The sequence below is a fragment of the Somniosus microcephalus genome, chromosome 21 (genome assembly GCF_052327205.1).
Source record: "Somniosus microcephalus isolate GS21.2 chromosome 21, FLI_Smic_1.0, whole genome shotgun sequence".
Lineage (NCBI taxonomy): Eukaryota > Metazoa > Chordata > Chondrichthyes > Squaliformes > Somniosidae > Somniosus > Somniosus microcephalus.
Window position 1 is genome coordinate 31,603,819 of NC_141007.1, and position 12,530 is coordinate 31,616,348.

At 46.4% G+C, this 12,530-nt stretch overlaps 1 protein-coding gene across 4 annotated transcripts in view; it reads left to right on the plus strand.

Moving 5' to 3' along the window:
• Nucleotides 1-12,530, plus strand: part of elac2 (elaC ribonuclease Z 2) — a 52,933-nt gene that overhangs the window by 14,836 nt on the left and 25,567 nt on the right. For all 4 annotated transcript variants that reach the window (XR_015073059.1, XR_015073058.1, XM_085963404.1 and 1 more), the window contains exons 5-10: nt 1,657-1,714; nt 1,802-1,870; nt 9,411-9,563; nt 10,211-10,269; nt 10,804-10,862; nt 11,913-11,985. Coding sequence is in view for 2 of the 4 variants with exons in the window: in XM_085963404.1 (XP_085819530.1) it covers nt 1,657-1,714; nt 1,802-1,870; nt 9,411-9,563; nt 10,211-10,269; nt 10,804-10,862; nt 11,913-11,985 (471 nt within the window). In the remaining 2 variants the exon portion in view is untranslated. The remainder of the gene's footprint in view (nt 1-1,656; nt 1,715-1,801; nt 1,871-9,410; nt 9,564-10,210; nt 10,270-10,803; nt 10,863-11,912; nt 11,986-12,530) is intronic.

Sequence of the window (12,530 nt, forward strand, 5' to 3'; positions counted from 1 at the left end):
ATAAATTCATCCAGGGCGTCATGGCCCATGTTGTCACCCAACATATGGCCTTCATTCCCATCACTCAAGTCCCAAGCTCCACTGGCGTCCCTTGTCCCACAGTATTAACTTGAAGATTCTTATCCTTACCTGCAAATCCCTCTTAAGGCCTTGCCCCTCACTAACCCTTTGATTTCCTCCAGCCCAAGTCCCTTCATGCACCCTTCAGTTCTTCGCTGGCCTACTTTCTCTCCCCTGTTTCTTCTGCTTCTTCATCCACCTTGTCCCGGCCCTCTGGAGCTCTGTCTTAGCATCTCTGCCTGCACGGCCTACAAAAACCTCTGCTGATACTTTCCCTCTTTGACTATGCTTTTGTCACCTGACTCTCTTCCGTTTTCCCCCCTAGCTATCAACAGCCCTGTAAGGCGCTGAGACATCTCTTTGTATGTAATGAGTGCTGTGGAAATACAAATTGTCATTTTTATCTTGAATGTAGAACTAGGTTGCTTTGTGCTCCTCGGAGTGAGGAATGATGGACGAAAGGAACCTGACCCCCACTGCACCAGTGTGATATTTCGACTTTCTACTCTGGTCACTTTTTTTGCGACCTCTGGAAGGGCAGTCTTGAGCTGTGGACTGTTAACCCCTCTCCTTAGGAACCGGGGCGCGATATTAACCTAAACAGAGAGACTTGCGTTTATATAGCACCTTGTACAACCTCAGGATGTCCCAAAGTGCTTTGCAGCCAATTAAGTACTTTTGAAGAGTAGTCATTATTGTAATATAGGAAACCTAGCAGCCAATCTGGGCACAGCAAAGTCATACTAACTAGATAATACATTTTTTGTGGTGTTGGTTTGAGGGATAAATAGTCGCCAGGATTGTGAGATCTCCCCTGCTCTTCTTCGAAGTTATGCCATGGGATCTTTTACGTCTACCTGAGAGGAAAGACGGGGCCTCGGTTTAACATCTCATCCGAAAGACGGCACCTCCGACAGTGCAGCACTCCCTCAGCACTGCACTGGAGTGTCGGCCTAGAATTTGTGCTCAGGCCTCTGGTGTGGGCCTTGAAACCACAGCCTTCTGACTCTGAGGCGAGAGTGCTACCCACTGAGCCACAGCCAACACCTAATACAACTCATTTCTTGTAGGGCCCTTAGCATTGTCAGGCGAGACAATTCTCCGCTTTACTAACCATTTGGTGCAAGAGCTACATTGACCTCAGTGTGTCACTCTGTCCGCAGTTACAAATAGAAGTCTGCCTGGTATATTAAAAAAAAATGCTATTTCACTAACACGATTATTCAAGGTGGATAATTTCTGTGATAGTAACTACACTCCTGATTATTATTTTTAAAAATAAGCAGGGGCTATTGCAGGCCCAAAAGAAGTGGCATTGTAACCCTGCCCAAAATGTAAATGGGGAGACAGGAGCCTGGGCCTGGACTGTGTGCATGGTCTGCAATGGTCCTTTGAGTTGCTGAACAGAGCTGTTTTTTTGGGTGTTAACCTGGTAAATTCACTAGATGGAAGTCCTGTTTTAAAATGGTAAGTTGCCCAAATACAACAGTTACCCGCAAAACATGTTAAGCTTTTAATGTTGTAAGTTCCTTGATTGCTGAGTCGGAAATTATGTATGGATCAATTAACATCATTTTTCATTTCTTTCTTTAAAAGGATAAATACTTGGCTGCCATTAGAACGTTCTCTGGGTCACTACAAGGAATAGATTTAGGTAGGACTTGTGGATTTAATGTTTGCATTACCTAGTACGTGAATGAATCTTTTCAACTGATTATTAAATGCCCTTCTTTCTTACCAGCTGTACGACCTTACACAGACCCAGAATATACTGACGATACTATGGCTGTGCATCAGGTGCCCATATTTGGTAAGTGTTATTTCTCCAGTTCCACCTCCACCCATGTCTTGTGTGTAAAGTAAGTCGATTGTTTCCTGCTGGTTTCTTCTGACCTAGATAACCTGGCTGCTTTTTCAAGGCGAAGAGATGGGAATTTATTAGCAGTGCACAGCCAAATTTAACAAACCAACAGCAGTTAGCCTCTAATACAATAGCAAAATACTGCGGATGCTGGAAATCTGAAATAACAAACAGGAAACACTCGGCAGGTCAGGCAGCGTCCGAGTTCTGACGAAGTGTCTCAGACCTGAAACGTTAACTCTCTTTTTCTCTCTCCACGGATGCTGCCAGACCTGCTGAGTGTTTTCTGTTGTTACAGCAGTTAGCCTCTAATTGACCACAGAAAGACCCTATTTACAGCCGATCAAAATTTGTGGCCTTAAAAGGACCGGCTAGGGTAAGCACAGCTCCCTTAGTAGCAAAATGGCCTCCTTCTGTGCTAGATTATAGCTGAGGTTCTGAGCACTTACCATTTTATGGGCTAGAAAGCTAATTCTTGCAATAAGTGTTAAATACTAAAAATATTTTCAGTTTTATTTACACCAAGTATTTTTCTTCCCCTTCCCAATGTATTTGAATTTGAAAGAGGTGAGGGAGTGCTGGCCTAAACTTAATGCAGTACCATCTGTCTGCTTTGAGGTCTGTGGTGTTGGCACCTTTTTTAGAGCCTGATCAACCTTTTTGACTTTGAGGAAAGTGACATCCAGAGAGGATGACGGTAAGCCCAACAGCATGTTGTATCTAGACTTCCAGAAAGCATTTGACAAAATTCTTCATGAACGACTATTCGTTGAGCTCAAAGTTGTGAGGACTGAGTAACTCCTGGGTATGGGTAAGAAATTAGTGGAAGTGTAGGCACTGTTAGAAGTTACATCAGGGTGGGGGAGGGGGCCCGTACTGAGTGGGGTTCCCCAGAAATTGGTATCGGGAATAGTACTGTTTCTAATTTATATCCATGACTTAGATTGAAACCCAATGTAAATTGACCAAACTTGCAGATGATACTGTAGTGTATGTAACCGTTCTACCTTTAAGAGAACTATTGTATGTAACCGTCCACCTTTAAGAGAACTATTTTAGGTGTTGCACTACTTTATCTTGGCTGCTGTATACTGTAATACCGGGAGTGACCACACCGGTATATAAATGCTGTGTAAGGATTTATTGGGCAGATTCGCCCTGACCTTCGAATAGTAAAGTCCTGTTAAAGTTACTCTTGTAGTCTGTGCATTAATTCACCATATAACCCACAGACTTTACAGTGGCGACGAGTTCGATCTTACCCTGCGGCAGCGATACATCCGAAGCAGTTAACGAGCGTCGAGAAGAGGCACCCGCCCTCGTCGTTCTGCTGAGAGAAGACTCGAGTCTGCAGAGCAAGGAAGAAGGAAGGATTCAGACATGAAGCCTTCCATCAGCAACAGGCTGTTATTGTCCCTTCTGCCACGGCGGTGAGTGAGCCGATCAGCCAAGAGAAGCAAGTCGGCCACGTTGACTGTGAGTAGGGGGAAAATAAAAAGAAACAGAGGATAAGGGCGGTGAACTCGACCACGGTCGGGGGAAAGGAGCCGGACAGAAGTCGGGCCCAGAGGCGCTGAGACTGGGGCAGCGTAGGGCACGGAAGCCGCGGTACAAGCGGGAACGCAGCCGGTGTGAGAGACCGGGCTACAAGCGGGAACGCAGCCGGTGTGAGAGACCGGGCTACAAGCGGGCTGGGAGACGCCACAGCGTCGTGAGACAGCTAGACCGCGACCGGCGAAAAAGGCCGGGCAGCTACCGAGGCCACGAGGCGCTGCGACCGGGATCGTAAGGCGCGGGAAGATATAAAAATAAATAAAACCGCGGAGAACTCAGCCGCAGCCGGGGGAGGAAAGGACCGGACTGCGAGAGGGCTGGGAGGCGCGATTGGAAGCCGCTGAAGGAGAGACAGAGCCCGAGTGAAGGGGGAACGGGACCGAGTGAGGGAGACCGAGCGAGATTCCGCCCAGCGGCTGGAACTGTTCGCCGCCAACGGGTTGTCCCCAGCGCCGGTTGCCGGCCGAGAAAAGGGAACAAGGAACGCACTGAAGCCGGCGCGCAGGCTGCGAACTCCGAAAGCCAGCGGTCGTCGCCCGAAGGAAAGCTTACCCCTCCCGCCAGGGGAAGAAACGCGGGAAGCCGCCAGTAGGCGGGGAAGAAGACAGAAGCGGGAAACCGCCATTTTGAAAGTGGGCGGGGAAGAAGACAAGCGCGGGAAACCGCCATTTTTGGGGGAAAAAAAGTAACGAACAAATTCGTTGTGGTTTCTCAAAAAGATAGTGAAGATGCCTAAGCATGGTAACATCAACAACTTCGATTCCGAGGTGGAAGATTGGGCCACGTACGTAGAGCGCATCGAGATATATTGTGAGGCCAATAAAATAGCAGATGATGATAAAGCTCTCACCTTATTAAACGCAATGGGGGCGAAGACATACGGGCTATTGAAGCATCTTCTATCACCAGCTAAACCGGCGGATCAGACTTTCGCTGATATTGTTGCTGCCCTGAAGGATCATTTGAACCCCACACCGCTGATGTTGGCGGAACGATTCAAATTTTATGCGAGAACGCAACGGAAAGAGGAAAGCAACGCGGAATACTTGGTCGAACTGCGTAGACTAGCGAAATACTGCCAGTTTGGGGAAAATCTGACAGAGGCATTGAGAGACAAGTTCGTGTGCGGGTTGTCGAAGGAAGGAACACAAAAGCGACTGCTCGAAGAGAACGATCTTACACTTGACAAGGCTGTCCTTATTGCAGCATCACACGAAGCAGCCGCGAGAGGCACTGCGGAAATGCAGCTGAAGGCAGCGGTACTCAGCGTGGATCAAATGACTTCGGGTACAACAAAATGTTATCGTTGTGGGAAGACAACACACGACCAGAACCAATGCTGGTTTAAAAACCAGGAATGTAGAAAATGTGGCAAGCTTGGTCACATAGCTAAAGTATGCCGGTCAGGAAAGAAGACCAACAACAGAAAAAAGTCACCGCAGGAAAAGTACAGCAAGGTACACAAGGTGGCTGAGAAGAGTTCATATGAACAGAATTCGGATTCAGACCCGAACGGCCAGGAACTGGGTAGTCTGAGAATTTACAATGTGAGTAAGGAAGCTGACCTACAAACTATCTGGGTCACACTGAAAGTAGCCGGAGTCCAAGTGAAAATGGAATTGGACACAGGATCAGCCCTATCAGTCATAAATCGAAGGGATTACAACCGGCTATTCTCACATATACCCTTGAGAGATACCAAGATCATATTGCAGACATACACGGGGCATAAAGTATACCCCATGGGAAAGATACAAGTCAAGGTGAGAGACAGGGGCAAAGAACACCAAGGAATGGACTCATATGTACTACCTGAGGGAGGTCCACCACTTCTGGGACGGGAGTGGATCAGGGAAATAAACATGGAATGGCACTACCTAAAAGCAATAACGAGTGAGAACTCGGTGAAGACAATCAGCTCAGACTCTGAAACGGATGACGACAAGACCAGCCCAGGTGCGAAAGACAAGTCTAAAATGGACTTGCTGACTAAGGTTGGAAAAACGAAGGAGTGCATAAATACTAATGCTTCAAAGGAGAACAAAGTTTCAGAACAGAATTCCACTGAACAACCACAACATAGTTTGGCAGAGAATTCTGAGTCTGTCCAGTTTATAGACATGCACAAGTCTGAGGAACACCGGGCTCGAACTCAACTCCATTTCAAATTACAACAGCAATTAGAACAAGTGAGTTGCCGTCTCGAGCAAGAGATAAAAGCAATGAAAACGTTCTTTGACACAGAGTGGGAGAATCTGGAAAGACAACAGAAACAGCTGAGGGAGAAAAAGGAGCAGGAGCACACAAACCGTCTGCGCAAGGAGGCCAAACGAATCAAAGCTGATTCGGTTTCTGAAGGTGCGTGCTCTAATCTGGTGGAGCAAGATGTTCAGCAACTGAAGGCGCTTGTTAGCAGATTGCAGGCAGAAAAGGCTGAGTTGGTCGCCATGAATTCCGAGCTCCTACTGAAGTTGGGTGCAGCATCACCGGACGATTCATTTGTGGAAATTCGAATGGTGGAGGCTGCGGATGATGGCGAAGTAGAAACAGCAAAGGAGCCCCAGGGCAAGGTTATAAACAGCCCTGCAGCTACTGGGAAACGGATGAGGTCAGAAGAGTCAATGGTCAGCCAACTCCTTCATATGCTGAGGGACAAGACTCTGAAATGGGAACAATTTGGACATGAGTCTAAATCTTCAAAGGAGAGGGGTTTGGAGCTCCCAAAAGTTATTGGAATAGCTGAGGTTGCAACACAGACTGAGAAGATGGCAGCAGAGCAAACCTTGGATGCCAAAAGTACGCTGATTCACGTCAAGGTTGAACAACAGAATGCTGAAACAGCTGCTCCAGTAGAGGGATTGAATAATACAATCAATCAATCTCCCAATGAAGTTGAAGCATTGAAATCACGAATGAGGTCATTAATAAAAGACTTGCAGGAAGCCCAGAAAAAGCTGGAGGAAGCTGAACACATGACGAAGTCTCTTCAGGAGAGATGTCGGGACTTGGAACAAAAGCTGGCTAACGTCCAGCTGGGCATGGAGGAAATAAAAGACCCTCTCGCTGGCCTAGCTCAGGACGACACCGATTATTACCATGTCCTGTTGAACGACACCGAATATTACGATGACCTGCTCTGCCCAGCTTGTGATGAAAACTCCCAAAGTGCAGAAACCATGAAGAATCACCTAAAGTCTAAGGAACATCGGGAGATGGTGGCGCTACTACGGAAAAAGGAGGACGAGAAGGAGGAACGGTGCATGCAGCTGGCAGCTGACAGTGGAGCCCAGAGAGTCTCCAAGAAACAGAGAAGGAAAAGACGAAGCAGAAGATGATGACCATCTGAACCATTATCACCTCTACCAGGTCACGCACGTGGTCTCTCCGTACGGAGCCAAATCAGTTTGGAAGTAGAAAAACTTCCCAAGGTACTCAAGCTTTTAAAAGTCAACAATGCTGGTTCAGAAGTGACGGAAGTTCAAGCTGTTAAGTCCAGTGAAGGACTATTGGATGAGTCACTCCAGCAACGTGAACCGACTACACCGAGACTGAATCTGTGAACTGTTTTCCGCAGAGACTGAATCTGTGAACTGTTTCCCGCAGAGACTGAATCTGTGAACTGTTTCCGCAGAGACTACATCTGTGAACTGTTTTTACATGAAGTTGGATATATGTTATGTTTAATGGGGAATAAGTATGTTGTAAGCTAAAAAGGGAGGATTGTAGTGTATGTAACCATTCTACCTTTAAGAGAACTATTGTATAACCGTCCACCTTTAAGAGAACTATTTTAGGTGTTGCACTACTTTATCTTGGCTGCTGTATACTGTAATACCGGGAGTGACCACACCGGTATATAAATGCTGTGTAAGGATTTATTGGGCAGATTCGCCCTGACCTTCGAATAGTAAAGTCCTGTTAAAGTTACTCTTGTAGTCTGTGCATTAATTCACCATATAACCCACAGACTTTACAGATACCAAACTAGGAGGGGCTGTGGAATAGGACGAGGCAACTCAGGAATGACAGCATGAGTTGGCCAAAACTCTAGGTGGGCAGAGCAGAGGCAGGTGAAATTTAGTGCAGACAAGTGTGAAGTGCTGCACATAGGAAGGAAGAATGGGCAACACGCGTATTCCAGTAATGGTATTCACGTAGTACGGTTGAAGCTGAAAGAGGCCTCGAAGTCTAGGTAGACTCCACGCTCAAAAAGTCCAACCAATGCAGCGATCAACAGAGCCAAGAGAGTGTTGAATGACCTAACTGAAACCGTAGAATACAAGTTGGAGGAAGTTGTGATCAATGGCTCTAGCCAGACCACACCTTGAGTGCTTATTGACTTAAAACATTTGTTTCTTTGGGATTGGATTTGACCACCTGCGATTCTTGGGAATGAATGGGCCAGATTTTCAGTGTGCCGTGAGGCGGGCTTTTAGGCGTGCGGGGGGCAAAAATCCCGAATTCGGGGGTCCCGACACCATCCCGCCCAAAACCTGCCTCCACGTAAGTTTCAAGGGAAGCGGGTACCCGCCCCGCACTGGGACCCGCCGACCCGAGGCGGGAAGGGATTAGTGCCAATTAACTGCCTGTTAACAGGCAGTTTTTAGCCTAATCCCTATTTTGAGGGGTGTCGTGTGGGATTCCCAACAGCTCCAAACCACGCCAGGTTAGAGCAGGCGGGCCGTCGGGTTGAAGGACTTGGAGGGGTCGCGATGTCGGTGTTCAGGTGAGTGATGGGTGCATGAGTGCAAAGGTAAGTGTGTTTGGTGTGTCTAAAGTGTGTAAAGAAGTTTAAATTACCTGTACTTACCTTAACAGCCTTTCTTCCTCTAGGCGTCGGGAGTCCATCACTCAGCCGGCACTGAAAGCTGAATGGCTGCGATCTGTCAAAAGTGACAGCCTTCAGCTTTCAGCGCCGGTGACAGTTCTAACTGAGTCTGCGTAGAAGGACTCAGGTTAAAAGTCAGACTGTCAGTGTTTGACAGCTTCAAACAGCTGTGAAACACGGATATTTCACCTGTCAAAAACTCTTGACAGATGAAATTTCAGTCTGTGACGTCACCTGTTGCCGGGTGGCCCTTAATTGGCCTGCTGAGCCCGCTGGGCGGGCTCAACAAGGTCAATGAAGGGAAAATCGCGTCGATTGGCCCGACGTCGATGGAGGCGGGACTAAAACCCGGAAGTTGTAGTCCCGCCTCCTTCCCGACTGCTGAATGAAAATCCAGCCCAATGTGTTTGTGTCAGATTTATATGTGCTATCTTGGCCATTAACCTGTATCAAATAAAGGAATTGACACCTGTATTAAAATAGAAGAGAAAAGATTTTTGCACGATTGCAATGGCATGTTTATTACAAATGGGCAATTTCAACCCCATTGTCTTTTCTGTCTGTCTGGCCAATATATTCTATACTCAGGCACTTCTGGGAGGGGAAGGGGAGAGAGCTGGTAGAGTAAACCCTGGAAATGGTTCCCGGGGAGTGGAGCAGGACCCAATGAATCTCTTTGCAACAGCGGACAGGGTGACGCAATGAGGTAACTGTAGCCAGTGTGAGTGAGTTTGATGAGCAGTACGAGACAATGTGCTGTCAGGTTGGCGATTTTATTCCTGAGGTTTGCTACAGTCTTGATTCAGTGCAACTCCCAAGCCACTTCACATTGATAGAAAAGCTACGATATAACCGGCTTATAAAAGTGTCAGCTCACTTTATTGGGGTGGGGGCGGGGGAGGGGTGTACACCAATGTCCTGTATCAGAAGAGTATCAGGGACTTGGATAAGTGTTGGGTTTCTTATTCCCTGCATATGACTGGTAGCCAATTATAGAATTAGAGTTTGGAACACTTTGGCCGGGAAGGGGTGGGGGGACTGGGGGGGTTGTAGAAAGATTGTTTAAATAGATCCCTGTGTAAGCTTGTGTTTGTTCTTTAACTGCAGCCAAATTGGACTCCAAGGCAAGCCGAAGGACCAGTAGTCCAGATGGGTCACCCGGCAAAACCAGCCCCAACCGATCCCGTTCACCAAAATCTGAAAAGTGGCAACTGGAGGATTGTGAGGGCCACTTAGAGGAAAACCTGAATGAAAAGCCAGGTAAAAGGCACGGCGTGATCTGAATATACCTCATCTCCCTCAGAGAGTGTGGATTTTTGTTCTGTGTGCCTTTGTAGGGACGAGACTGGTAGTTATTTGTGAAGGTAGTTGTGAGCTGGAACCTTTATGTGGTGCAGTATCGGGGGAATTCCATTGATACTCTTCAGTATTTTATCTTGGGTTTTATGAAAAAACGATTGTTGATTTTTTTTTTCCCCAGAGCTGGCTTTTCCTGCCCGCTACAAGAACCTATCCAGAATCTGATGCTATTTGAGGGACGATTCCCTCTGTGCACTGTGTCGTGATCCTCTAGTTTTGCGTAAATCTTTTTAAACTTCTGCACACAGTGCAGAAATGTCCTCCCATTGTCTCCAACTGCAAAAGCTGGCACGGTGTTGTGCATGTAAAGATTTTAATATCGGTCAGTGGTTTTGGGTTAGGATAGCGGAGTCGGGCATTGGAAGAGAGGAGATCCTTTTCCAAGGGGAACTTGGCGCCCCATTGGGGGATGGGCTCTCACTTGGGACAATGCCTACATGTGGGACACCAGCATTGGCGGGTATTGAGCAGATGAAGGGTTGGGGAGGGAGATGTGATCCAAGTCTGTTTTTGACATCTTTTGTTTACATTTGTCTGCCCTTTTTTAGAGCGAAGCCCAAAAATATCAACTAGAGACCCTTCCCTGGTGGTGGCTTTTGTCTGCAAGGTAGGCGTTTTCTACTAGAATGTGGGACTTCAGTTACGTGGAGAAGCTGGGGTTGTTCTCCTTGGAGCAGAGAAGGTTAAGGGGAGATTTAATAGTGGTGTTCCAAAGCATGAAGGGTTTAATAAAGTAAATAAGGCAAAACTATTTCCAATGGCAGAAGGGTCGGTAACCAGAGGGCACAAATTTAAAGTAATTGGCAAAAGAACCAGAGGCGAGATGCAGAGAATTTTTTTTTTTAACACAGCTGTGATCTGGAACACACTGCCTGAAAAGGTGGTGGAAGCAGATTCAATAATAACTTTCAAAAGGAAATTGGATAAATACTTGAAGGGGAAAAATTTGCAGAGCTATGGGGAAAGGGCAGGGGAGTGGGACTAATTGGATAGCTCTTTCACCGGCACAATGGGCCGAATGGCCTCCTGTGCTGGATCATTCTATGATTCTACAAGGACAGAGTTGAGGGCGATGATCAGTTAGAGAGAGCACAGACATCCCTGTACGTCGCTATAGTAATTAAACTACGTTCATTTGCAGCTCCATCCCAAGAAAGGGAACTTCCTCGTTATGAAGGCTAAGGAACTTGGTCTACCGGTGTAAGTAGCAGGGCTTTGATCTTCAGCTTCGTCATTTCTTTAACCTCTGGAGTACCGAAAGAGGATTTTGCCATCAGACTGAACAATTTAACCAGAGTAGAGATTAAAAATCGTGACTACTGGGAATATAAAAAAATTAAGTGGAGATGCACAGCAAGCCCGTCAGCATCTGGAAGAGAAAAGATCGCTCACTTTTTTGGGTGGGACCCTCCATCTGAAAGAAAGGCTGTGCGTTAATATAGCACCTCATCGCAGCACGCAGAAACACCTTAAAGTGCTTCACACACCGTGAGCTCTTCAAAGTGCAGTGACTGCTGTGTCGGCAAATTCATTACCATTCCGATGAAGAGACCCACCTGAAACATTAATCAGTCCCTCGGGTGCGGTTTACCTCCAGGTTTTTATTTAATCTGGCCATACTTTGTTACAATACTGTTCACATTGTGATTCTGTACATTTCCGAACTATACATAATGGTGATCTTTAAAACTAGACAAGAAAATCTAATTATATTTAGTGTAAAAATGTTCAGATATTTCCCAAAGGTTAATCATTCTAATGAATTCTCTATTATAAAGACCGCTAGTGCTGATTGTCTGTCTGAAATTCAGACACGATGTAGAACCAAACACTTTATTATTTAATTCTTTGTTTTCCTGTGTATAAAAGTTTGCTCAGCAATTCCTTCACAGCTCCTTGTGTGACGGGAGCCCGGGTTGGACAATCCCACAGGAGCGAGGCTCTGTGCTCGGCGTGCTGAATTTGTCTGAAATTCATGTCACGGTCCTGCTAATGGTCCAGGCCTCTCCCGCACGAGCCCTGGGCCAATGGCGAGATTCACACCACACTGTTGAAGGGGTCATTGCCCGGCTTATAATGTTCTGTGTTCGGATGTCATTATCTTCAGTTATACTGGAGAGGAAAGGGAGACAAAGAGCTGTGCCAACATTTTAGTTTTAAAGTTAAGATTTTAACTCTATTGACCAAAGCCGTATGTTGGGTCCTTTATTTGATGGCGGTGTACACATTTACCCCCCTTTTGTGTTTCAGGGGGACCTCGGCCATCGGTCCAATTGTTGCCGCTTTGAAAGATGGAAATAGCGTAATGTTTGAAGGGAAGGAGGTTTGTCAATACTTCTTCAGACTTTCAAATCTTAATCAAGTCGGATTGGATTCATGACTGTTATTTGCACTGAACGTGTGCAGGGAAACTGCACAGTATCCGACAGTGCAGCAAGTTAAGGAGAGGCCTGAGGTGCAAGCGACATGGTGGGAGTGTGCTGCTTCTAACTGTCATTGCTTCAGGATTTGTTTGCTATTTGTGATGTAGTAAAACGGCTTCAATGGCAAATGAATTTCTTTTCTAGCTTTTGTGATTGTGTTAAAATTCATGATAAGGGTGAGCCTTGCTGCAAAGTATACCGAGTTCAATTCATTCATTCAAATTAGTTTGCTCAGGGGCTGAGATTCTTCTCCTCACTAATTTTAATGCTGTGTTAAAATGAGTGGAACCAGGAAATCAAGCTTGGTATTCTTCATTGGCACATGTTGGAGGAATCCATCTCTTCAAAAAGATGGTGGGGTGATGGGTGGGAGTGAATAGCTGTCATGTATATAGAGCGGTGGGGGAGGAAAGCTCCTTCTACAAATCACTTCCACCAACCTCCC